The sequence below is a fragment of the Agaricus bisporus genome (assembly GCF_000300575.1).
Source record: "Agaricus bisporus var. bisporus H97 unplaced genomic scaffold AGABI2scaffold_4, whole genome shotgun sequence".
In the NCBI taxonomy this organism is placed as follows: Eukaryota; Fungi; Basidiomycota; class Agaricomycetes; order Agaricales; family Agaricaceae; genus Agaricus; species Agaricus bisporus.
In genome coordinates, this window is record NW_006267367.1 from 2,159,859 (window position 1) to 2,183,835 (window position 23,977).

The window sequence follows — 23,977 nt, forward strand, 5'->3', positions numbered from 1 at the left end:
GGAAGTCTGGCTAGCCAACACCGGGATCGAAGTTGACGCTTTTCGGGTGACCTGACTGCGTTCCAGCTTCGATCTCACCACTTGGGGATCTCGGGCCCTACAGCCCTAGGTCCTCAATATTATCCCCAACCTTTAATATTGGTTGGCCAACGACTATACGGCTCACGACGAAAGTGTTGTCCGCGCACTCGTTCCCTTGAATATCTGAGTGCCCTGGGCACCACGAAAGGGATAGACGGTGTGATGGCGATTTACCCAGTCATTATACATAGAACATGCGAACAGAAGTCGCTAACCAGCAGTTAGCATTTCTGCGCCACAAATATTGTGAGAGCAGAAGCTTGTCGGTACAGATATAGTGTAATCACCTCCCTCGTATCTCTCCGCTACGATTTAGTTTAACGCTATTTTGTAGGGCATCAAGATGGTTAAAAGAAGTTTAAAAGCACCCCCAACTCTGTCAGTCTACTCTCAACGGCCATATTTCCACTGGCTTAGAGAAATGCGTCTCCCTCCACTTGAAGAGTGCCCTAGTATTTCTGAGGCCCTGGACTTCCGCCGAGAACACAATCCTCAGGAGCCACTTTATGTTTTTAGCGTCGATTCAGCGACCGCAGAACCCACAAGCGTGTCGTTCGAACAATTTGGTCGTGCCTGCGACCGCGTGGCGCAATTCGTCCGACCTGGACGCATCGGGAACGAGTCCGACGGTACTGTCGTCGCACTCCTGCTTGTCACCGATGTCCTCCTTTATCAAGCCATGTTAATTGGAATCATGAAGTCTGGCTATGTGGTAAGAGTATTGTGTATAGTACCAACCTCGTCGCATGCTCTTAATGTTCTCCCTAGCCATTTCCCATGTCACAGCGCCTCACGCCTCAAGCTATCATTCATTTACTGACGAAATCGTCGTGCCATCATCTAATGGTAACTTCCGCGATGCTTCCTACAGATTTGTTAGACAGAATTAAGCAAGAACTCGAGATTCATCATCCGAATTACGAGTTACACGTCTCGGAAATGCCCTCCCCATCTGATATCTACCCAGAGCACTGGGGAATAACATCAAGCAGCATATCTTATCCTGTTCCATCGCAACGTTCATCTCCTGATAGCGTCGCTCTCTATTTCCATTCTTCTGGAAGTACAGGTTTACCAAAGGTTGTTCCACACACAAATCGAGTTACTTGTAGTTGGGCTGCACTGAGTAAGCCTGTTACTAGCTAGATCTTCCATCCCTCAACGTCCAATAACACCTTGTGTAGCTCTTCCACAATTCGAAGACTTTCAGGTTCCTTCGCATCGCCGATACGCTACGATGGCTCTCCTGCCAGCGCATGTTCTCGCGTACCTCGGAAATACTATATTCGGCATTTACTATGGCTTTACCATGGGTCTCTATCCACCAACTGGATCGTCTTTGAGCGCTTCACCCATGGTCTCCACCCCCGACAATTTCCTCGAACATGCAAAAAGAACTCGGTGCAGCGGCATAATTGCCCCTCCAATATTCATGAAAGCTTGGGCACGGTCAGAGTCGGATATTAAAGAATTGGCAAAGTTCAGACATATTGTATGTTTGTTGACGCTCCTCTTGCTGGAATTCATCGGATAACATGACTTAGATTTTCGCTGGAGGCCCATTATCTACGGAAGTTGGGGACGCTCTCGTTGCAGCCGGAGTGAATTTACAGTCCATGTATGGAGCATCAGAATTTGGGATTCCTACGAAACTATTACCTCAACGAGGTAGAGAGAAAGACTGGGAATGGATTGAATTCTGCGATTCAGATTCTCACAACTTCATCGATCAGAACGATGGTACATATGAGTATCATTTCATGGTAAGCCCATCCGATTCTATCAACTAGCATTTTGGGTTTTAGCTCATGACACACACGTTAGCCAAATGGACTTCACCAACCATCTGTTATCAATCGGCCGGACGGCAAGGGCTATGCAAGTTCGGACCTTTTTATCAAGCACCCTACAAACAACAAGCTTTGGAAAATGTGTTGGCAATTTATTTGCTATAGAAGCACCATTTTACTAACTAATTTGTATCAAGTATTGGTCGGCTAGACGACATGGTGATACTTTCTAATGGTGTAAACATTGTCTCAGGACCTATTGAAGCCATCATGCTCAATAGTCCATCGTGAGTACATACTTCTCAACATGATGTGCTCCTAACTCAAATTATAATGGCGTCGAGAATCGACGGTGCTGTTGTCTTCGGACGAGGTTATGACAGGGCTGGGATCCTGATCGAACCACGCTCATACGAACAGTTTGAATCTCCCGAGACTGCGCAAGAATTCCGTGATTTGACCTGGTAAGTGACGCAGTTATCACCATTCAAAATGTTTCTTTTAGCATTTTCGATTAGGGCACTGGTCGAGAGAGCGAATAGCGCTGCACCGCTGTATTACCGCATATTGAATGAGATGATCCTTTTTACCAGTCAAGATAAACCTTTGCCTCGTACTCTCAAAGGAACCGTTATGAGGAAGTTGGCACTAAAATTGTATGAAGAGGAGATTGACAGTGTGTACGTTTCTCTTATTCGGAATTCAGTGTTCGGGAACCAACCTCTGGACTCAATAGATACAGAGATATTTCTCTTTCTGACAGCAACTATAGAACAGCACTCGAGTGTTGGGAAGCACCAGGGCTGGAAAATGGGCCTTAGAACCGATATCTCATGTTTTACGAGTAGATACATAGGAGATAATTTCAGACCAATTCTCGTGAGATAGGAGGCAGGACATGCTGTTACTACCCGTTACTACCTGTTACTACGCACCTGCTGCCGAGTTAACAGCCTTCTAGTGAGCCTACGGTGCCTACGGGCTTTTCACGAACTCCTATCTCTTGATCACAGGCTCCATCACCTCGGACACCAAAATAGATTAGCGCAGGCTCGGACAACTTGCGGACCATGAGAACCTGATGAGAACCGTCACTCAAAAACTCGCTCAAGTTTCAATGCTTGTGCAATGTGAAATTAGTAGGGACTTTTCTTCATTTTCTTTATATGCCAGTGATACACGCCACTCGACGCTTAGGTTCTCCCTCTTCCTGTTGTGCGTGTCTGTATATCTGGCAAGCTTCATTACTTCGAATCAATACATCAGTCTCAGAACATACTAGTTACGTAGGCCCCGTCATAGGCCTATCCACCGAGCGGGCCGAGTTTTTTATAAATCGTTTCAATCAAGTTTGAGCCGGCCGGTTATCTCGCTGATGTTCTAGAGTTCCAACATAATCAAGTCGCTGTACGTTCCAAGCTGAAGATCTCGGGTTCTTTCTGATACGGGCTACTTTCTCACAAATGAGACGCCACAACGAGAAGCAAAGGCATTAATTAAGCTTTAAGAATAATCGATAGTCGATTTGATTATATAATCATTTGACGTACACCACCGCCGCAGCGCCAGCGCTCTGAACTGTGCTACGACCAGCCAGCACAAAAAACAATGCGTCTCTCTTCCTCGCAGACCCTCTTTCTGACTCTGGTTTATTATCTATCCTTCACATGGGCACAAACTCTGATTCCACCATCAAGTTTACCTGACGTTTCGAGTTCCGGATCTATGACATCGGGCTCTTCTCCGGCTCGTGGTAGTGCCACGCTAACCAGTAGTAGTAGCAGTTCAAGCGCTATCTCTGGAAGTGGAAGTGGAAGTGCGAGCGTATCTGCGACGAGGACGAGTTCTGCTCAGTTTCCAAGTTTGAGTGGTATTTCTGCTTGCGGTGCGTCCTGATACAGTTGACCGCCTTTTATTCTATATAAAAACTCCGCTAGTGAACACTTGCTTGGCGACTTCAGTTGCGGATGTCAACTGTGATGATCTCGTCGGTGTAGATTGCTGGTGTCCTAAGTAAAATCCCCTCCTTGAAACCCCTCTTATTATCTTTACTAACAAAAGACAAATCTAGTGCCAGATTCCCATTAACGTATTTCAATTGTGTTGCCAACGGCTGTACTTCCGAACTTTCCACAGCAGAAAACCTGGTTCAACAATTCTGTAGGCAGTCAAACGCTACATTATCAGCCACATCCGTATCATTCCCATCTTTTCCAATGTCGAGCTCGCAAAGTGTTTCTGCCACGATGACTACTCAGTCATCAGGAACTTCTTCGGGAGCTTCTTCGGATAACGACAGTCCTCCTGCCGCTACTAGTTCCAGTGCCGCTTCTTCAATTGGATTGAATACCGATGCATATACCACAATGGGATCCTTCTTTGTGTTGATGATGACGGCTGTTGCATGTGGATTTGTGAATGGCGTGGAGTTGTAGGAAATCTTCGTTACTTCCTTCTTTCGCTGTTCTTCGTGTAATCTTGTTCCATTCCTTCTCGTCTTGTGTTACCATATACCTGATACGTGATTTCCCTGTATATTTATGCGTTGTTTCATGAACTTTGAACTTTGGGACTATTTCTAGTCATATTTTATTGTTATAATTGATAGTAATTAATCCGAAACTGCATGCACGATAAAGACGGTGAGCGAGAGTGAATTCCCTGAGTTTCTTCATATCACTCATTTGTTTAACCGTATCGATCCCTTCGACCCAGACTTTGGTAGTTCAGACCACCAAGACTTTTTCTCCTTCGATGATGATTTCGTACTTGTCGAAAAGGGTTTGCCCTTTCCACCTTGGTTAATCATTTTGGTGGTCGTGGCGCTATTCGTTCTTCGTTTTTTGACGACTGTAGATAGCCCCGAACTGATTCCTTTGCGATTATTAGGTATCGATCCTGATTTACCATCACCGTCTTCGCCTTCTTCCTCGTCACCGCTATCGTCGTCGTCTTGTACCCGGACTTTACCTTTTCGCTTTTTTGAAGCACCAGAGATTTCTATAGGTTTTACACCCTTTTCCCACTCCTTTTTGTGCATTCGGAATACAGCCATGGTCGCTCGCGCATCCACAACCTTTAAAGAAGCAGATGATTGAGTTTTTTGAAAAGGATGAAGGCACAGGGAGATAATGACATACACTGCTATGTTCACCGTCTTGGATGGTTATGCCTAATTGTTCTTTAACTAGATTCCGAAGAGCAATGAATTTCGATTTTGTCAAGCCAAACTTTTTTGCGTATATTTGGGTATCTCGTGTTAATTGATGAGGATGCGATAATAAAAGTGCCTAAAATCCCATGAAATAATGGATTATGTGTTGTATACCAATTTGACGTACCTTGAGATCGTGATGCACAGCATGTCCAATCAAAATTTTATCCTTTACTAGATCAGCCACTTGCTTTTGAACTTCTTCAAACGGCTTCGCTATATTTGAATGATTTCTTTATTTTATGTTCCATTGAGATAAGAACTCACCACCAATCATGTCTTTTTCGCGAATTCCACTCCACCTCGTTCGATAATCAACGACTCTTTCACGTTGTCTCACGAACGCATCCAATTGTACGACACCATACCAATTGACTACACTGACACGGGCTAAAGAAGATTCTGAACCATCGAGTCCGATTCCGACCATTTCGCAGTCGATGGCTAGATACCGTCCTGGACTAATTTACGCCAGCATTAGAAGGAAAAACGAGAGACGAAGGACGAATGGAAGGAAACTCACAGGTGTTGAGCGGGTGGGCAAGTGAGTAAGCCGAGGACCATTTGTTTAAGGGTTGAGCGAGCGGGATCATCGTCTGTACTTTCCAAAGGACTAGGTACTTGCGTAGATGAGGATGGTGTTGGAGATGGAGACGATAAATTCGTCGTAGACGATGCATGGTTGAGTTTCCTACGCTTCTTCGGATGAGGATCCGAACTTTTCAAATCCTAAGAAAAAAAACATCTTATCAGTAAGGGGGTGACATGTTTCGAAACAATTGAAATACTTGTCCACTTTTTGAAATGCAAACCAATTTGCAGATGGCTGAACAGCTTTCTTCGGCATTGGCGATTAGGGTTTTCGTGAAAGTGCTGGTGAAAGCTGTGATCGTGGGAAATTAAACGGACTTGCCTAATTCACGCCTTTGATCTCACAGTGGCTGTATTGTCTTCTGCCGTCGTATCTCATAGAAACCTTGCTGCAACCACGCGTTCAGAACTTTTAATACAGGCTGTACACCTGATAGTGGTTTCACCTTCTTCAACATGGGGAAATCGAAATCCAAGAAATCACAACCCAAGGTCTGTGGCTATCTCCGCTCAAGTGATGATATACCAGGTCTAAAGTGATTGAATACAAAGAGATACCCTACGCCTTCGGATAAATACCTCATAGTCACAGACCCCTGGGGAGGCATACCCGTTTCCGAGCCTAATTTCTTCAACAATGTCACGGCTTGGTTTGAAATTATGTTTAGACCCAAGTATCCCGGTCTTCGACCTAGTGCAATCTTTTATCAATGGACTGTACGTTTCTGTCTTGCAAAACCATCTGGATAACGACGAGCTTAAATGTAATCACAGAATAAAAACATTATTGTAGAAATTCCGGATCAAATCGATGTTGAGCCATATCTGGGAGCTCACTATTGGTCTACGTTTCTTGTCCCGCCTCATTGTTACAACGTCGGTACTCGCGCAAGTTTTATATACGAGTTTGAGACGCGGTTCTTTCCTATCCCAGTCAATCAAGGTATTTTATTCAACTCGTCGTGGTCGTGGCTTTTTCAATTAAACAAATCAAAAACATAGGTGGTTGGATACCTGGATACGCTCAATATAACAAAGTCCGAGATAAATTCGATGTCAAGGAGCCTTACCCCGATCCTCTTCCCGCACCAAATTCAACATTCCCTTTTGCGAAGAGGTTACCTCTCCATAAGGTTGTAGCGGCAAATCAGCCGCCGATATTATCACTTCCCGAACCATCATTACCTAAAGAGTTGAATAATGAAAAACAAATGTCCCCTCCGCCTCTACCTGTATCAACCAAGCCAAAGCTATCGAGTAAGATAGATCCTTACGAAGAAGGTAGGTGGTATACGAAGCAACCTCCGAAATTTACTGATTACTCTTGGAGGAAGCCGCGGAAGCTTCCCTTCGCGATCCGTCCATCAACTCACCCATTGTTCTACATCCTTCTAAAACTGAGCCTATACATCATCGAATCAAGGAAGAAATATCACCATACGATCAAGATGATTTAGACGACGAGAAAGTGAGAGTAAAGGCTGAAGAATTGGACGAAGATGGTGTTGGAGGGTATCGACCTTCTGACGAATTGACGAAGGCGTTTGCGTCATTACAACAAGAACAACCTGAAGAAGAAGGAGAAGAGCAAAACCAGCCGTCGTCGAGCAACTACGTACCTTCCGAAGATTTATTGGCGGCTCTATCTTCTTTGCCTGAGGGTATGGTCGAGATAAATTCTTCCTCTTCCTCCAGTTTGGTGCCGCCAAAAATTAAAGCCGAACCTCAAGACGATGACGTTTTACCATTATCACGACCACGAGCCAGTCTCTCGGAAAGTGAGTGTGAAAACGTTACATCAGGTTTTTCTATGTGTGAACGAAGAGAACCTGATGATTCGTCATTTTATTACTTTTATCATACTAGGGAATATACGAGACAGATCGATGACACTTACGGAAGATGATACCGCTTCAACTGTGACGAGGAGGCATAATGACATTCGGGTAAAGAGAGAATGGTCCGATGAGGCGTATGATGATTTCCGGGGTACAGTGAAGAGAGTAAAGTTGGAGCAATAAGATATTGGGAAAGAAGAAGGCAGTTGAGGTAGGATATCTTGTTAGGTATGATCCATCCGTCTCTCAATTGACAATCGCTTTTTAGAGAGCTGCAGTTGTCGCTATTTTTGGAAACGTCTTTCTTCCTGCCCCGATATTGCTGCCCCCGCATTTTTAGGCGCTTGGAAATTCTACTGGAACATTTGGAACTTAGACGGTCGGTTGCTCATATGACCCTTACCTGATATCAAGAATTACAAACGACAAAGTTGTTTGAGAAGTCCGCGACGTATATATTGCTCCGAATCCATGGTAAGGATTCGAGTGGCTGTCAATATCAACGGGAACGATCAATGCGGATACGTCATTAGGTATCATCTTCGGCAGAAGCGACTCGCTGGACAATTGAAGTAAGATAGTGTCTTCCCACATACTGTATTCGTACAATACAAGAGCTCGTAAGGTGCAGTAACGGTGTTGACGTTGCATTTCGCAGTGATAGATTAATTGTGAGAGACTGGGAGTTCAGCAGAACGACGAAGCCGAATTTATTAGAATACATTATTCACAATGAATACAAGTACAATACCTGGGAGTTCAGCAGAACGACGAAGCCGAATTTATTAGAATACATTATTCACAATGAATACAAGTACAATACCTGGGAGTTCAGCAGAACGACGAAGCCGAACTCCCTCGACGGTGCGGAGAGCCTTTAAATACATGATCGAGAAATGACGCACGCAAATATAAAAGGAAACCAATTCAAAACAAGAAAACCTATTCCTTCACGTCGTCAACTTCAGTGCTCTCGGCGCACTCTTTAACACTCCCACTCGACGAGACACCTGTATCAATAACGCCAAGAACTTCTCGGAACCGGGTGAACAAATCACGTGGCAACGCTTTCGTGAAAATGTCAGCAACCATCGACTTGGTTGTTACATACTTCAACTCAACGTCCTTCCGTTCAATGTGGTCTCGAATAAAATGGTAGCGAATATCGATATGTTTCGCTCTCGAATGAGCAACTGGATTATTGGATAGGGCTATATTGCCTGCGCTGTCGGTGTGGATAATTGTGGTGGATTGGGGATAGTCGAGTTCCGACAACAAGGTGCGTAACCAAATTGCCTCTCTGGTGGCATTTGACGAAGCTATATATTCAGCTTCAACGGTCGAGGTAGCGACGACTCGCTGTTTCTTAGAAGACCAAGAAACCGTTCCTCCGTCAATATCGAAAGAATAGCCACTCACGGACTTTCTATCATCCAAATCCCCAGCCCAATTCGCATCACTCCAGCCGACCAGTTGTATCCCGTCATCATTCAAATCTCCTAACATCAATGAAAAATCCTTTGTACCTCTCAAATAACGAAGGATTCTCTTGCAGGCGGCAAAATGAGTAATACCCGGATTAGCGGCATATTGCGCAACGATTCCGACTGCATACTGGATGTCGGGACGAGTTTGGGTAGCGTAGAGGAGAGAGCCGACCATTGAAAGGTAATTGATGCCTTTAGAGAACTTTTGATAAGCCTCTAATTCTTCGGCACTTTCAGGACATTGTGTAAGCGAAAGATTATGGTTGGTCGCAAGGGGAATGGCGACCGGCGTCGACTCCGCCATTCCAAAGCGCTTCAAAATGGCTTCGATATAACCAGTTTGATTTAGGTAGATGCGACGATTAGCGCGGTCCCGGATTATGAGCAGACCTAAGATATAATGGATTTCACCAAGGTCTGTTATGTCGAACTCGTGAGCAAGACCATTCTTGAATGAAACGATCCTACTGAGGTTCTTTCCAGCTACTGCCATGTCGTCAACATATACCAAGACAAGCAAGACAATTTTTCCGTCCACACGAAAAACATAAAGACAATCGTCGGCACGAGTTCGTTCAAATCCAAGGTTGGTAAGAACTTCATGAAGCTTGTGCTTCCACTGACGTCCTGCTTGTTTTAGACCATACAGCGCTTTCTTCAACCGCCAATATTTCTTCCCTTCACCAACTCCTTCTGGCGCCTTCATATAAATTTCCTCGTCAAGATCACCCTCGAGATACGCTCCTACAATGTCAACTTGATGAATTTCAAGGTCAAGAATGGCTGCCAGAGAGAGAAAGACTCGAAGTGTTGCGAACTTCGCAACTGAAGAGAAAGTTTCATGGAAATCAACTCCAGGAATCTGTGAAAATCCTTGAGCGACGAGCCTAGCCTTAAACTTGACATGATTTCCATGTTCATCAAGCTTCTCTCGCAACACAACTTTACTTCCGACAGCTTTCTTACCATCAGGTAATTCATCAACCTCCTCGAACACTCCCTTTCGAGCTAATTGATCATACTCCTTTTCGACAGCTTCCTGCCATCCCTTAGCTTCCGCTGAAGCCATAGCTTCGGAATATGAAGGACCAGACGTAGCGACAAATGCTACATGACTGTCCGAAGGTTCGTTCTTGTCACCAAAACCATATCGTTTGGTTTGATGACGTTCACGAGTAGAAGGGTCTCGTTTCGGCAAATCTTGCCATTTGGTAGACTTCTTTGGAGTATTAGGTGGTGGAGGCTTTGGAGATTGGGGACGTTCAACAGGAGTACCACCATTGGAAGGTGTAGCGGGAGTAGTAGGTTGAGAGATGACAACTTCGTGAGGAGAAGGTTCTTCATCTAACCTAGTGAGATCGATTATCTCTTGTCCTGTTGAATGAGGAAGACTAATGTCAATCGACGCAACATTGCTCGGCGAACTGTCTTCATCAAACTTTACGTCCCGAGAAGCAATCAACTTCCCATTCTCCAAGTCTTCAAGACGATATCCCTTGGATTCATCAGCCCACCACCCCAGCATTCGAACACGAACTGCTCGTGAATCAAGTTTCCCTTTACGAACCTCTTTTGCGACATGAGCCCAGCCATAGGATCCAAAGATACGAAGATGAGAGACATCGGGTTTACGACCGTACCATGCTTCATAAGGAACCTTTCCTTTCAAAGCAGAAGTTAGAGTAATAGATCGAATATAAACAGCATACATGAACGCTTCGCCCCAATAACGAAGATCAATTTTGGCTGCCCATAACATACACCTCATCATCTGGAGATAAACGGCTATAGCACGCTCGGCTATACCATTTTGCTCTGGATTGTAAGGTATGGTCGTCTCGTGTATGATTCCATTTCGTCGGCAAAAGATGTCCATCGCGTTGTTGACAAATTCATTTCCGACGTCAGATCTCAAACGCTTTGCTTTCAATCCCGACTGCCTTTCCAACATCGCAACTATATCACGAACGGCCTCTCCGACTTCACTTTTACTTCTCAATAACCTCCCGACAGCAAAACGAGTACTGGCCTCAACAACCACGAGTGCATACAAATAGCCATCCCAGGTACTAGTTTGAAGCGGGCCGAATACGTCCATCACCAACAACTCCATCTTGGAATACTCGGTGTTACTCGTCTTCGGAAATGGAGTACGGTGAGATTTTCCATTTACGCAAGCATCACAGAGCTCATCGAAGTCGTTAGGTGTATCAATTTTGAGACCTTTAACCAAATTGTTATCGGCCATTTCTTTGATACCACGATGACCAAGATGGGCCAAACGACGGTGCCAGAGGCGCATTGAGGTACGATTACTGCTTGCCAAATAAGAATAGTCACCATCATTTTGATCAAAGGAATGAATTCGATACAAAGTCCCTTCCTTTCCAATCAATATTGCGTGGAAGACGATCGTGCCTTGCCAGATCACAGCAATACCATTCGGTAGGCCCCTAACTTCAGCTCCCAAACGATGCAACTTCCCGAGACTAATCAAATTTGCTCCAAGAGTAGGAATATGAAGAACTCCGTCAAGTGTGACATCGCTAACACCGTCAGGACAAGAAGTGTGAAACTTGATTTTCCCTTTTCCGACAACAGGGATTTTATTAGAACCCCCCACGGAAATGTGCTGGTTAACTTGAGTGTGATACTCGATGAAAAGGGAACGATCAGCAACCATGTGGCATGAAGCGGCGCTGTCAAGAAGCAGACCAGACGGAATTCCGGTAGGTTGGGTAGCCATATAGACATTTCCAACTTCACGACTAGACCCAGGTTCATCAACAGCGACGTTCGCATTTTCGGTTGGCTTAGATTTCTTCGGCTTGGGACAACTATTGCTCCAATGACCTTTATCACCACAATTGTGACAAATATCATCCGGTTTGGGTTCTCGTTTCCCCTTCTTCTTCTTTTTCTTCCCTTCTGACTTCTTGCTCCCACTAGAATTATTATCCGTCTTCGAGGCAAGAGCAAGCGTCTTCTGGCTCTTAGCATCATCAGCATGAAGTAAACGTTCGAAAACGTTGATCAATTCAGTTGAGACAATGTCGAGAGTAAGCCGATCCTCTTTATAGAGAAGATTCTGTTTGACAACTTCCCAGGTCGGCGTTGAAGGAAGGGAAAGTAGAATAGCACTAATGATAGCATGATCATCAATGTGATTGCCAGTCTCGATGATACGGCGACGAATATTGAGGTAGAACCCAATATGGTCGGACATAGAAGAATGTCCGTCCCACTTCTTCGCATAAAGCTCTTGATAGTAAAAATGGATGTTAATCCCACTTTGCTGATCAACGTAGACTTCATGAAGATGGTCCCACATTTCTGCTGAAGTTTGACAGTCGATTACAGACTCGCGTTGAGTATATTCGATGGAATTTCGAATCAAACCCATTGCCATGTCATCTCGATTCAACCATCTCTCGTACTTCTCGACTCCCTGTTCCCAGACTTGATATCCCTTCGACTCCATGGCATCGACAAGGGCTTGACCTTCCTTTCGAGTTCTAGTGGACGTCGATTTTCCATCCTCGTCCGTAACAGTTATAGCAATATAATGGCCTGGATATTCATCCGGAGGCTTGGGAGGACATTTCTCTCGGCGTGAAGTAATACCCCAAACTGACTTAGCTTGAAGGGCCGATTTCACGTTATCGGACCAAACATGATAATTGGTACCGTTAAACTTCGGAAACTGCAAGGTCTCAGAAGTGTTTTCGCCCAAACCGGGGCCCATAACCTGACGTTGCATTTCGCAGTGATAGATTAATTGTGAGAGACTGGGAGTTCAGCAGAACGACGAAGCCGAATTTATTAGAATACATTATTGAAGCCGAACTCCCTCGACGGTGCGGAGAGCCTTTAAATACATGATCGAGAAATGACGCACGCAAATATAAAAGGAAACCAATTCAAAACAAGAAAACCTATTCCTTCACGTCGTCAACTTCAGTGCTCTCGGCGCACTCTTTAACAGGTGTTCATATATGTAAATGTGAAAAGTGGGATTCTGATAAAAGTCTGATCGTGAGGGACGTTGAAAGAAAGCAGTGTTTTCGTAGTATGATCACTTCAGCGGACTGATAAATAAGCATCCATTCATCCACAGTTCAAACGTTCATCCATGACAATCGTATTTAGCGCATCAGCGCTTGAACGCGATCATTCCGCTCTTTCCAGGCCCTCGGTCTCACCACGGTAACAGGGCTGTTGGCAGTTGCGGGGACAGAGGGTGTTGAATTGTACCACATGACTGGACGACTTGTCCTTATACATATGTGCTAACCAAACGGGCCTTCTGAGCCTGAACCTCTTTCAATACGCAACTTTCTATACGACACAAACCGTTGTTTCGGGCTGTACGAGAAAACTTACACTTCCATGAAAATGTTCAAGTAGGCAATCGCGTTTAGAACCTAAGCGCCACACTGCCCAATAAATAAGACTGCTATACTTACCACATGTATGTACCAATTTACTTATCGTTTATAAATGTAATCAGTCTAACCACTGGGTAATTCACTATCGACTACGAGATCTTTGCGATTACACCGGGTTCATCAATTAAGTGCCATGGATACCATCAAACGGTCATAACTTATATATATAAAGAGTTAAACCCGAAGGACGTTAACCAAACATGCAGGGAATTGCAGGGGAATTGAATGTCACGACTTCGTAATGTGAACATACTTGTCAATACGCTTCTTCTGGGTTGGGTTACCTTTACGAAAGACTTAACAACCAGGTTCGATATGTATGGTGTGTACTAACTACTGCTGTGGCAGGGTCGTCATTTTGGGGAGAGGAAATCCATATATAAGAGAGCGATATGGATTCACGACCGTCACCATTCCAATCCCATCCTTTCAACGGTGAGCTCTTCAGCCAACTTCAATGCACCTTATGTATCTTACTGAAACGTTCACCTAGTAGCCCAAACCATGAAGTTCTTCTCTACCGTCTTGACATGCTTTTCCATGTTAGTACTGACGGCGCAATTATCGGCAGGGTCGCCCGTACCTGGTCCACGCGAGTCCTTGACATGCTACGACTTGTGTGGGCCATGGCCGCACCAGCCAAACCAGCCACCCCAGCCAGCTGATTGCCCCAGCGGGTGGTACCAACCAGATTCCTGCACCATGTGTTGCAATTAAACCGTCATGAGGGCGTCTCTTGTTTGTGGAATGTCGCCGAATCTTATTTATCCAATTCAAGTTATTTTGTAGTAGTCTGGGTGTAACTTATTCTTCCTGGAGGGGTGTATTTAGGCATACTGAAGATACGTTTGAAAAACACGGCCTAATATTATAGACCCGGAAAATGGAACTGTTTCGGAAGACTCACTGTACCTCGCCTTCTTCTATGTGTGCAGAACACTCCAGACCTCCGTTTCATCTCCCGTTTCCTCTCGCAAGATTGCAGTCTCCCGGAAAAACATTCTAGTCTCCAATATTCGCCACATGGCCCCCCAAATTATTGCGATATGACTCAACCTTAAGGGACGTTGCGCTGGGCAGGGTGCGGATATAACACTGCCAGGTGACTTTGGAATTCGCATACTTGTCATACATACTTACATCAGGGTAATATGAGGGTATTATTTGGCTCCGTGGGTCCACTTGTCGGGTAACCGACATAATCCCTCAGTGACAAATACCTCACGCAAGATGTGGTGGATAGAACTCTACTCAGAATGGTAAGAATGAAGGCTGAACGTCTTGATAATCGGCGAAGCTTCTCCGATTCAGAGTCCGATGTATCACAAATCCGGGGTTTGCCGGATTAGGTGGCAGAAGAAACGAAATGCGATGCCGTTACGAGTAGATTAAAGAGTGGGCCGAGACTTGGAGTAGAAACAGGCAAAGCCCTCAGGCCACAAGGCTCCATGCTCAAACATTGGTAAAATTGTTCAATTCCGCCAAGCGATCATACACGGGGAAGCCTACAAACTTATTCAAACAATGGTCCAGCGAACGCCTTCAACGATACCATCGTCCCTACTAGCAAACTGTTCAAAGCCAGGTAAGGATAATCCAACATTGAGTTGCGCATTCGGATCAGTGAAAAAGTCGACAATGGGTGCAGCGAGCGTCTTTCCACCATCTAAAAAAATGTGTTAAATATCGAAGCAAAAGCTTAATGTGGGCGGAAAATTGTCGACCCACAGAAGATGGAAACTTGGTGCTTGCAGATGGGATTTCTATGATATTGCTTAAATGGTATTTTTCAAAGTAGAACGGGTTGGTTACATACTTGTTGGGATTTTTAGTCGCATTTCTTTGGATTTCGGCATGAGTACCCAAGAACTTGAATATCGAAGTTTAAATTGAAAACTTACGGGTATGTCGTGAAGATTTGTCGCGATACGGATGCCACTATCTGAGTGGAAGTGTTGGTAAACCCGCATGCACCTTGTCCAGGATCAAAAAGGAACACTATCAAATCGTTAATCAAGTCAGAACTCATCGACTGAGATAAGTAAAAAACAGATACAGACTGGTGCCAACATATGCCGGATTTGCACGAGGTAGTACGCTTATTCCTTGAACAACAGATAATGCTCCTGAGAGCGAGAGCACGGATATGAGAGATGAAAGTCGCATAACTAGACTGGGGGGATCCCTTTAGTCTCAGACCGTCCACCTTTTTATCCCTTCGCCACAATGAAAAAGGGGCTGTTCTGGAACCATATGGCTTCAGTCTGGATTAGAAATAAAAGAACCTTAATCAAGGCGAATGAAAAGAGCTCAAATTGCACGCTTATTGATAATTACCGTGAGTTAATCTTCTTCGCATCGATTTCTGAAACTGAGTTTGAGGCACCTCGTTGGCTCCTCGCTAGTTCCTCGTGCATGAGACTGCGGTCTGTTTAGGCCGTGGTGAGATGCTTTAAGATGGAAGAATTTTTAAGACTTTATAGTCATGGCTATGTACACAGTCGACATTAAGGGCTAGGGTATCTATATATACAACTGAGGGGCTTTCTACATCATACAAAACAGTCCATGGCTTTCAATGAGAGTGTTCGTTAGAAAATTGAAGCAAAATCATGAAATCAAATGAACGAAAGCTCAACGAAAAAGAATTCGCTGAGGAACAAAGTGTGGAGTCCAGATGGCAAAGCCATAGCTTCAAAGTTTGAAAGGGAGAGGAAGTTGAATGAATCGCGATACTAAGCTTTTTGAAAGTAAAGAAATCATTTGAGCTGGTGGTGTGCATAGATGATCCGACAGCGGTTTAAGGAGCGAATTCCGTTCCTTGATTAGGAGGGGCGTTAACGACTGCCCCTGTGTAAACCTTGCTGGAGAGCCTTTGGCATGTCCTCAATCCGCCCCGACTTCTTAGCACGATACCGCCGTGCATACCGCTTATCACCAACGGACTTGATAGATCCAGTACGTTCGATATGTGATACCGCACTATTGCCTCGCACAAGTCCACCAGGATTACGCTCTGCTCTCGCTTTAAGCAGAGTCCCTACAAAAGCTGTGTTTCCTCGCGCTAGTCCCTCTTCCTCCTGCTTTAGCGGTGGAGAAGCGGCTTCGTTTAATGGAGCAATGACATATGTTGGAAGCGACGGAGAATTCGGAGTGGATTGTGAGTAAGTGGATGATCCAGAAGATGCATAGCCAGCAGATTGTTGTGGAAGTGCTGACTCTTCTGCCACTGTAGACGGTATTTGAGAAGAGGCGAACCGGTCGATGCCTTTCTGAGGTATTATAAGTGGAGGAAGCGGAGGAAGCGGAGGACGAGGAAGTGGGGGACGGGGGGATAGATAGGGATTATTGGAAGAGGAAATAATATCCGTCCCGAGAAGGCAAAACGTTGAGGCGGCGGGAGCATGGTCGGGGCTTCGACTGGATTGACAAGAACTCTGTATGTAATGTTGTCCTGTGGGATTGTTCGATGCTATATGTTCCTCCGGGCCAGTCCTGCGCACCGGTACAGGCCTTTCCACATAAACCCGATCGTTGTTGAGCTCTGGTAGTAATAATTTTGACTTTGAATCCGAAGGAAAGCGCGAATGTGACGGGTAAGGTTTTGGATAACCTTGTAGCGATGGTCTCGAGTTTGTGTCAGATGTAGTGCGTTTGTGTGAAGGTTGAGGATACGGTGATGGGTAATACCAAGTATTGGTCATCTCTTGCTGTAGAGAAGATCGTATGCTCGTATCAGATGCGGACATCTTTTGCGATGATAGAGAGTAAGGTAATGGCCGGGATAAATCACTGGACGTGTCTCGCAGTAGGGACGACCTTGCACCCATTTCAGATGCGTATTTGTATGATGCCAAAGGAGGAGCAGATGGGTCGTATAAAGTCTGGCGTTTACGGGACTTCCTTCTTCGGATGATGAAGATTAGAGCGATGAGGGCAAGTAACGCGACAACTCCGGCGATTATGGAGACTATAAGTATGATGTTGTTGTTATTTGATTCAGCACGTCGAGTGAGTCCAACGTGAGACGCCATGGAGAGGGGGAAGGGGGAAAGGAGGTCAAAATGCTGGGCAAGTTACACGTTCGTCTGCAATATATCGAGCCCCTGCTCACCCCGAATTTCCCGACTCCCTTTACTGTCTTTCCGCAACACAGCAATTGTTGTGGCTGAAACGGTGCTTTCCTAGTCACGTGATCGGACAACGATCGCAAGCTATTGACCCTCTCTTGGCCTACGGAGCGCGTACGGGTTGACGGAAAAAGCGAGGTAATATCACATTGATTCGATGTTAACCGCTATGGGCATCCAAAAACCGAGAAATATGCCCTTCAGGACGCAGAGAGCACAAAGATGATTCATCGACCAAAGAGCTGAGCGACGGATATAAATCAGCTTCAGCACAGCATTGTCCCCTAAGTATGACTTGCCCTGGGCGCGCCTGTGGGACCCTTCATTTTTACCCGTACCTATGATCGGAGAGCGGTGTTTATAGATGTTCCACCAGTCTCCAGTCAATTCATCACAGAGCCGAGGTATGCTCATGAGTAGGGTCGGGAAATAACCTGAGCTGAAGGTGTCCAAAACGTGATGATTGTGGTGTAGGTGACATAATCCATCCCCACAGTCGGCTGGCTTAGCCCTTCATGCGAATCGTTGGAGACCGGGTACATCGTGCTTGTCCTGTACCAGTGATATCATTATCTCAATGCCAAGCGTGAGTCCTGGGTTCCATGGAAATTTATGGGTCACTGATTGTAGGGATAGAAACCCGCTTGTCAAGCAGAGGGTATCGTCATACTGGGTTTAATTGCTGATACACATACTGATTAGGATCGTACTTTAGCTTGCGACTTACAGTCGTGTTTGAACAAACATGCGTACCAACCGGAGAAATGTGATACTGTCCTCCGACAACTCTATGAATGTTGTGACAAGTTTCATACGGAAACTTCGGGGAGTGGAGAATCTTCTGCGTGTCCCCAACATTCTGTCGTTCAACGTTGGCTCAGAAACCACCCGAAAGGTGGAGCTTAGGATGGATCGTGTTTCATAGTCCAATTAGTTGTGATATTGATTCACAAAGCAAGATACATGTCAGGTGAATAAACTACATACAATACAAGGAACAAACACACAATATTAACAAGCGACGATAATAGTTTCAGTAACACAGTCCAAAATGACATAGTGGTGCATAGGGCATAGCGTGCATAGGAAGAATACTGAGAGTCAAGAAGACATACCTAGCATATGGGCATAGAAGGTTATAGACTCAAAAAATATGAACGAGAAATTGGTCAATGAAATAAAGAAGAAACAACAAGAAAATGAGTACAACCCAGGTTACCTGTTTAGCGGCGCGTCTCTTCTCTCTGTAAGTGGTCACCAACTCATTGATCAATGCAACTTCAGTGTCCTGTTCGATCGGGTAAGGGGCTCCCCAACTGAAGAACCGGGAACCAGAAACCCATAGGATTCGGTAAACCAAGACTAATTCCCTCTTAAATTCCTTCGCTTGAGAGACAATGTTATTACGGTAGTCTGCCGCAGTGTCGTACCACTCAGGAACGGGAACATATAGCTTGGTGTCGTATCCTCCATGAACGATGAGATTGTAAAGGCCAAAGATAGAGAGACAGAAGGCGTCGATGCAGAAGAGCCGTATCACTCGTTTCAGTGACGTATTGAAAGCAGGAATACCTTCTGAGCGAATTTAAAATTGATAGAAGTGGATACGGGCCCAAGACATCTCACCAGTGATGAATATGTGATTCTTGAGAGAAAGATTATGTACAGCGAGAGTGGAAAGAAGTTTCGGGTTTGTAGGTTCAAATATCTTCCACTTCAACGGATGGATAACCTGGGGGAGAGTTAATTTTTTTTTTTTTACAAAAAACAAAATGTGATATTCGAGGTGAAACGCACAGAGACAGTTTCCAAACCCAATATTCTCTGGACCAGGACTAAATCCAAACAACCATCAGATTCAAGCGGAACATCAACCGATACCTCCGCTTTAGGACGAGATGTCTTCAAATCCTCAAGTGTCCACCAGAACAATATACGAACGTGACTTCATGGCAAAAAAAAAAAAACGTAAAATTAGCTTCACGTCCATGAATGAGTTTATGCAGCTCACTTCGGAGGAGGGCATTTCCCAGGCGCATCGTTTCGCCAATAAGGCAATTGAGTCGATCGTATTCTGTGAGCGTGACGACTTTCCCGTATATGTTCTTCAGGGCCTTTCCACCAGATCTTGGGTAATACGAAATGGGACCAAGGCTCTGAGTCAGATGGGTCGAGTTTGGAAGGGGCGATGGTAGGCGACCTAACCATTGCCATAGAGGTCGAACAATGGGAGCGAGGGTGAGTCAGTTTTCCTTTTCGACATCATATATCAAACTGGGAGGTGTTAAACAAGGAAACAAATGGTATGGTGAGATGGGTGTTCTGTACAGACTACAAGGTTGCTGTCGAAAGTACAAAGTGTTGCTGGTCTTGGTCGTGATGGAGGCAAGTACAAGGTCGTCAAAGTCAGCTCGCGATAATAATATACAGCAGCAGAGTTCCATTCAAGAAGTTGTGAAGGTCACTACGCCATAGCGGCAAGGCCTGTAAGAGCGATAGTTACACATCTTGTTGTAAACTATCGGACACAGCCGTTTTTAAGTTCTCACGCTTCTCCGATTCAGACGCGTAGCATGCGCCGTCTTATATTGTTTGATGCACGGTCTTGACAAAGGGACACACTATGCGAAGGTTGTGAACAGTACGGAAAGAAAGAAGGAAGCACTGGGTGGGTGTTGGCAACTTGGCTGGGAGCGCAATCTGTCATACCCCTATATCACTCGGGTAGCGAGTGATGGCCGATTGATTTGAACCTTTTTTAACTATACCTTTTAGGGGGGGGGGGGGGGGGAGGGCAACTGCACACAATCTCCCCGTCTGCCCGTGTGGTAGTACCTTCACTGTCATAATGAGGATAGAGTGGTAGTTGAGCATCTAATAGCGAGTGCGGTACAAGCCAGGCTCGAGCTCGAGGAGACGCTGGCTTTTCGGCCTTAAGTTAGTGTTACATGTCACAAGGTCATGGCCTCTCTCCTCCCACCTCCCCAGTTCTTTTCTATTGCCCGCCCGCCACTCTCTGCGCATCCATGACTCTCAGAGAACGGAGAAGCTCGCCATGTCTGGGCTCCACCGCCCATTGCGGCTTCTTTTGTGTGCCAGGAGGCTGCATATCAAGTACGAGAGCCTGTCCGGGGTCGCGCCCATATCTTTCGCAACGTTTAAACTCGCTCATGAATACATCTTCCATTCATGACTCTGACGTCTGGACGCTATAAGCAAAGATACCATCATTACATCACGTATTGTATAGTGCTACCTGTCAAAGATGGAATAGGACGGTAGTATTTTTAGAGAAATTGGAAAGTTCGTTGTTCGGTGTCACTTCAAGGTTTGTCTTATCCTACTTATTACAACTGGGTTTATCTATTTGTGCTAACCAGGCGTGCTTAATTTCAAAAGAAAAAAGCTTTCGCAAATCTGCTCTGCTCCGTTTTAAAACCTCTTCCATCTCACGCCCCATTTCATGATACCGAACTAGGCCTGCCTGGCGTAACGAGCCTTAATTTTTGTTGTCAGTCTAGAAGGAAACTTACGTTGGGCACAATGGCCTCGTTACGTTTTTGCAACTTCTCCATGAGCCTCGTGAATCTAAATTGATGCTAACACAAGTGGGGATTCTATCGACTTGGATCAAATATAGAGATAGAGCGCTCTAGAAAATGGTATAAAATCAGGTGCAAGGTGGATTTATGACCTATCGTGCTTCGTCGCGGTGTTTTCTGTATTTCCTCTCATCGGGCTGCAGAATTCAGACCGAATGCAATCAAAACTGCATTTTGCCTCCCTCTTACTTTGGGCTACTGCCACTTTTTCGAAAGTGATTGGCCCCGTAGGGACTCTCACTCTCGAAACCAAAGACTTTGCTCCCGATGGTTTTGAACGCCCGTATGTTCTCGCCGTCGTTCCTCTCGACCGTTCACTCACTGGATGGTAGGGCTTCATTGATCAACGGCATTCATCCGGGTCCCGTGATTACTGCAAACAAGGTGAAGCCTCATCGATATATTAGTCTTGGGTGTTATTGATGTACACGACACTGGTCTAGGGCCAAAATATCAGAATGAACGTTGTCAATGAGCTTACTGATGAAAACCAAATTCTTGGTGCAAGTATCGTACGTGTTCATTTCTTCTTCAATGCAGAATGAAATCATTGATTTTCAAGTTAGCATTGGCACGGCTTATTCCAGAAGGGTACCAACTTCATGGACGGTGTTATTGACGTTACCCAGTGTCCAATATCACCTAACAACTCCTTTGAATATTCATTCGATACTACGGACCAGGCTGGTACCTTCTGGTATCATTCCCACTTTGGTACGTTCGTTGAATCATTGGAGGATGAACGAAAACTCAAACGCAATTTTAGATGTACAATATTGTGATGGTATTCGGGGTGCCTTGATTGTGTATGATCCTCATGACCCTCTCAAATACATGTACGATGGTGAGTGAATCGTCGCGTTGGGTTCAACTAGACTAACTGTTCTCTGATAGTTGACGATGGTAAGCCAGTTTATTATCCCTGTTTTCAATGACTGGACGTGAACGATAACATAATATCAGAGTCCACAATCATCACACTTTCTGACTGGTAATTCGAAATATTTTGATTTTCAGGATTATCCCGACTAACATGGTTTCCCGCAGGTACCACACGCTTGCTACTGAGATCACTGGCGCTGCATTGGAGGATGCAACCTTGATCAATGGTCGAGGACGTTACGTTGGCCATGAAGGAGACCCCGTCGATTTAGCCGTCGTCAACGTTAAGCGAGGCAAACGTTATCGCTTCCGTATTGTGTCCTTGTCTTGCAGCCCTGACTTCACGTTTTCTATCGATCAACATGACCTTACCATAATTGAAGTTGAGGGCACCGAGACTATCCCCGAAACTGTAAACACCATACGAATCTTAGCTGGTGAGATAAATTTGATTCTCATGTTGGAACTCTGTTCACATATTTAACAGGCCAACGTTACTCGGCTGTTTTGAATGCCAATCAAAGAGTTGATAACTACTGGATTCGCGCCCTTCCCAACAGGGGTGCCAATGGAATCGGTGATACATTCGATGGGGGTGTCAACTCGGCTATCTTGAGGTACAAAGGCGCTCGTGATGAGGACCCCATGACGGAACAACCATCTGTGCAAATTCCGCTCATCGAGGCCAACTTGCACCCTTACTACCCACACCCAGTCCCCGGAGAGCCTAACCCGGATGGTGCCGATCACACACTCCCGTTTACTATCAAGCTTAATAGCGGCCAATGGAGCTTTAACGACACCCCTTTCGTGCCAACACCTGTCCCAGTGCTGCTTCAAATTCTGAGTGGAGCAACTGACCCGGCTGAACTCCTCCCTGAAGGAACTATATACCGCGTGGAGAGGAATCAAACGATTCAGCTTGATATCCAGGCTGGACCCGCAGGAAATCCACATCCATTACATTTGCATGGTGTAAGTCATTCCTGAACTATAGTTACCGAGAAGTTGGGAGGCTGAATTTTTATAGCATGAGTTCTGGGTTGTCAAGAGTGCTGGTAGTGCTGAATACAACTTCGATAACCCTGTTATCAGAGATACAGTCAGTGCTGGTAACACTCAGGGTGATCTCGTTTCTATCCGATTCACGACTGATAATCCTGGACCATGGATTTTCCATTGGTGAGTTCGCCTATGTCTCTGGACCTCAACAAGGACTAACCTATCCCTAGTCATATTGATTTCCACCTCAGAGAGTAAGTCACCCCAGCTGATGCTCATTGCATCCGATGTTTAAGATTAACTAATTATCTTTAGTGGTCTTGCCATTGTATTTGCGGAGGCTCCCGAAGAAACTGATGCTGCGAACCCGAACCGTCCTGGTCTGACATCTCCCTTTCGATTCTTTACGTTCTCTCACTCGTGATAATTTAGAGTCTTGGAAGGAGCTTTGCCCTATTTGGGATGCTCAACCCGAATCAGTCAAGAACGCTGGTTACAACGATTAGTATCCCACTCCCCTAGAGTGTTGTCTAAGGTTGTTATCCAGGATCTGAGCAAGGTTGAGGAATGAAGTCATTTTACGTTTTCACCGTGACAAGTATGAATTGTTTTGTGGTATCTTGTTCGTCTTTAGTTTCATCCATTTGGAATGTATAATAATGAATTGATCTGTGGGCGGTTGACATCAATTTTTGCACATTGGAGTTGATTTCGTTCCACACCATTTCGTCGATGTAGTGTTGAATCTTCTATTCTCAAGATTCAATTCAAGAACAATGTTTCCGTTTTTCTAGAGAAGATGATGGATTAGTACTTAGTATTGCGGAAATGTTTCTGACATTGAGCTTCTTGATCGATGGTCAGTGGTTCCCACGACGCGACGGGTAGTTGCGAGGCAACATCCGGGCAACT

The 23,977-nt window shown here is 45.2% G+C and overlaps 9 protein-coding genes across 9 annotated transcripts; 6 read left to right on the plus strand and 3 right to left on the minus strand.

Moving 5' to 3' along the window:
- Nucleotides 1-278: 278 nt before the first annotated feature.
- On the plus strand, nt 279-2,873 carry AGABI2DRAFT_192211 (hypothetical protein). The gene is given in 12 exon segments (XM_006460480.1): nt 279-360; nt 416-793; nt 850-1,207; nt 1,266-1,573; nt 1,626-1,844; nt 1,906-2,012; nt 2,069-2,158; nt 2,216-2,335; nt 2,390-2,551; nt 2,608-2,750; nt 2,767-2,775; nt 2,796-2,873. The coding sequence occupies 9 exon segments, from the start codon at nt 425-427 to the stop codon at nt 2,690-2,692; spliced, it is 1,818 nt and encodes a 605-aa protein (XP_006460543.1). The 5' UTR covers nt 279-360; nt 416-424; the 3' UTR covers nt 2,693-2,750; nt 2,767-2,775; nt 2,796-2,873.
- A 1,678-nt stretch (nt 2,874-4,551) lies between these two features.
- On the minus strand, nt 4,552-5,952 carry AGABI2DRAFT_203612 (hypothetical protein; the record flags this gene model as incomplete). Its single annotated transcript, XM_006460481.1, has 7 exons — nt 5,882-5,952; nt 5,609-5,814; nt 5,353-5,546; nt 5,213-5,301; nt 5,012-5,161; nt 4,720-4,947; nt 4,552-4,659 (listed from the first exon to the last, which is right to left on the minus strand). The coding sequence occupies exons 1-7, from the start codon at nt 5,930-5,932 to the stop codon at nt 4,552-4,554; spliced, it is 1,026 nt and encodes a 341-aa protein (XP_006460544.1). The 5' UTR covers nt 5,933-5,952.
- Nucleotides 5,953-6,132: 180 nt separating this feature from the next.
- Nucleotides 6,133-7,697, plus strand: AGABI2DRAFT_117487 (hypothetical protein; the record flags this gene model as incomplete). The annotated part of the gene is made up of 6 exons (XM_006460482.1): nt 6,133-6,168; nt 6,229-6,393; nt 6,451-6,619; nt 6,679-6,957; nt 7,011-7,454; nt 7,543-7,697. 6 exons carry the CDS (start codon nt 6,133-6,135, stop codon nt 7,695-7,697), a joined length of 1,248 nt encoding a protein of 415 aa, XP_006460545.1.
- Nucleotides 7,698-11,474: 3,777 nt separating this feature from the next.
- Nucleotides 11,475-11,873, plus strand: AGABI2DRAFT_184960 (hypothetical protein; the record flags this gene model as incomplete). Its single annotated transcript, XM_006460483.1, has 2 exons — nt 11,475-11,730; nt 11,780-11,873. The coding sequence occupies one exon, from the start codon at nt 11,475-11,477 to the stop codon at nt 11,691-11,693; it is 219 nt and encodes a 72-aa protein (XP_006460546.1). The 3' UTR covers nt 11,694-11,730; nt 11,780-11,873.
- A 3,015-nt stretch (nt 11,874-14,888) lies between these two features.
- Nucleotides 14,889-15,629, minus strand: AGABI2DRAFT_135709 (hypothetical protein). The gene is given in 6 exon segments (XM_006460484.1): nt 14,889-14,905; nt 14,924-15,115; nt 15,178-15,212; nt 15,266-15,289; nt 15,351-15,447; nt 15,510-15,629. Coding segments are annotated over 5 exon segments (306 nt in total). The 5' UTR covers nt 15,511-15,629; the 3' UTR covers nt 14,889-14,905; nt 14,924-14,966.
- A 657-nt stretch (nt 15,630-16,286) lies between these two features.
- On the minus strand, nt 16,287-17,559 carry AGABI2DRAFT_178061 (hypothetical protein; the record flags this gene model as incomplete). Its single annotated transcript, XM_006460485.1, has 1 exon — nt 16,287-17,559. Exon 1 carries the CDS (start codon nt 17,481-17,483, stop codon nt 16,287-16,289), a length of 1,197 nt encoding a protein of 398 aa, XP_006460548.1. The 5' UTR covers nt 17,484-17,559.
- A 516-nt stretch (nt 17,560-18,075) lies between these two features.
- Nucleotides 18,076-18,750, plus strand: AGABI2DRAFT_203621 (hypothetical protein). The gene is made up of 4 exons (XM_006460486.1): nt 18,076-18,165; nt 18,216-18,237; nt 18,295-18,549; nt 18,611-18,750. The coding sequence occupies exons 1-3, from the start codon at nt 18,157-18,159 to the stop codon at nt 18,483-18,485; spliced, it is 222 nt and encodes a 73-aa protein (XP_006460549.1). The 5' UTR covers nt 18,076-18,156; the 3' UTR covers nt 18,486-18,549; nt 18,611-18,750.
- Nucleotides 18,751-19,420: 670 nt separating this feature from the next.
- On the plus strand, nt 19,421-19,873 carry AGABI2DRAFT_135710 (hypothetical protein). Its single transcript, XM_006460487.1, has 2 exons — nt 19,421-19,524; nt 19,591-19,873. Exons 1-2 carry the CDS (start codon nt 19,478-19,480, stop codon nt 19,772-19,774), a joined length of 231 nt encoding a protein of 76 aa, XP_006460550.1. The 5' UTR covers nt 19,421-19,477; the 3' UTR covers nt 19,775-19,873.
- A 1,398-nt stretch (nt 19,874-21,271) lies between these two features.
- lcc5 (laccase-5) lies at nt 21,272-23,854 on the plus strand. Its single transcript, XM_006460561.1, has 13 exons — nt 21,272-21,464; nt 21,514-21,565; nt 21,625-21,693; nt 21,748-21,895; nt 21,948-22,025; nt 22,076-22,084; nt 22,145-22,172; nt 22,229-22,500; nt 22,551-23,038; nt 23,094-23,245; nt 23,296-23,319; nt 23,381-23,445; nt 23,498-23,854. The coding sequence occupies exons 1-13, from the start codon at nt 21,337-21,339 to the stop codon at nt 23,569-23,571; spliced, it is 1,587 nt and encodes a 528-aa protein (XP_006460624.1). The 5' UTR covers nt 21,272-21,336; the 3' UTR covers nt 23,572-23,854.
- Nucleotides 23,855-23,977: the final 123 nt, after the last annotated feature.

What these genes read in the sequence shown, in the direction of transcription:
- lcc5 (XM_006460561.1), top strand. Translation starts at nt 21,337, where the DNA reads ATGCAATCAAAACTGCATTTTGCCTCCCTCTTACTTTGGGCTACTGCC. An exon ending in CCGTGATTACTGCAAACAAG is followed by an intron (nt 21,566 to 21,624) that starts GTGAAGCCTCAT and finishes ACACTGGTCTAG; the next exon opens with GGCCAAAATATCAGAATGAA. An exon ending in ATTGATTTCCACCTCAGAGA is followed by an intron (nt 23,320 to 23,380) that starts GTAAGTCACCCC and finishes AATTATCTTTAG; the next exon opens with TGGTCTTGCCATTGTATTTG.
- AGABI2DRAFT_192211 (XM_006460480.1), top strand. Translation starts at nt 425, where the DNA reads ATGGTTAAAAGAAGTTTAAAAGCACCCCCAACTCTGTCAGTCTACTCT. An exon ending in TGGCAAAGTTCAGACATATT is followed by an intron (nt 1,574 to 1,625) that starts GTATGTTTGTTG and finishes AACATGACTTAG; the next exon opens with ATTTTCGCTGGAGGCCCATT. An exon ending in AACAACAAGCTTTGGAAAAT is followed by an intron (nt 2,013 to 2,068) that starts GTGTTGGCAATT and finishes ATTTGTATCAAG; the next exon opens with TATTGGTCGGCTAGACGACA.
- AGABI2DRAFT_135710 (XM_006460487.1), top strand. Translation starts at nt 19,478, where the DNA reads ATGTCTTCAAATCCTCAAGTGTCCACCAGAACAATATACGAACGTGA. An exon ending in AGAACAATATACGAACGTGA is followed by an intron (nt 19,525 to 19,590) that starts CTTCATGGCAAA and finishes TATGCAGCTCAC; the next exon opens with TTCGGAGGAGGGCATTTCCC.
- AGABI2DRAFT_135709 (XM_006460484.1), bottom strand. An exon ending in GCGACTAAAAATCCCAACAA is followed by an intron (nt 15,213 to 15,265) that starts GTATGTAACCAA and finishes GCAATATCATAG; the next exon opens with AAATCCCATCTGCAAGCACC. An exon ending in GCACCAAGTTTCCATCTTCT is followed by an intron (nt 15,116 to 15,177) that starts GTGGGTCGACAA and finishes ACATTTTTTTAG; the next exon opens with ATGGTGGAAAGACGCTCGCT.
- AGABI2DRAFT_203621 (XM_006460486.1), top strand. An exon ending in ACCCGCTTGTCAAGCAGAGG is followed by an intron (nt 18,238 to 18,294) that starts GTATCGTCATAC and finishes ATCGTACTTTAG; the next exon opens with CTTGCGACTTACAGTCGTGT.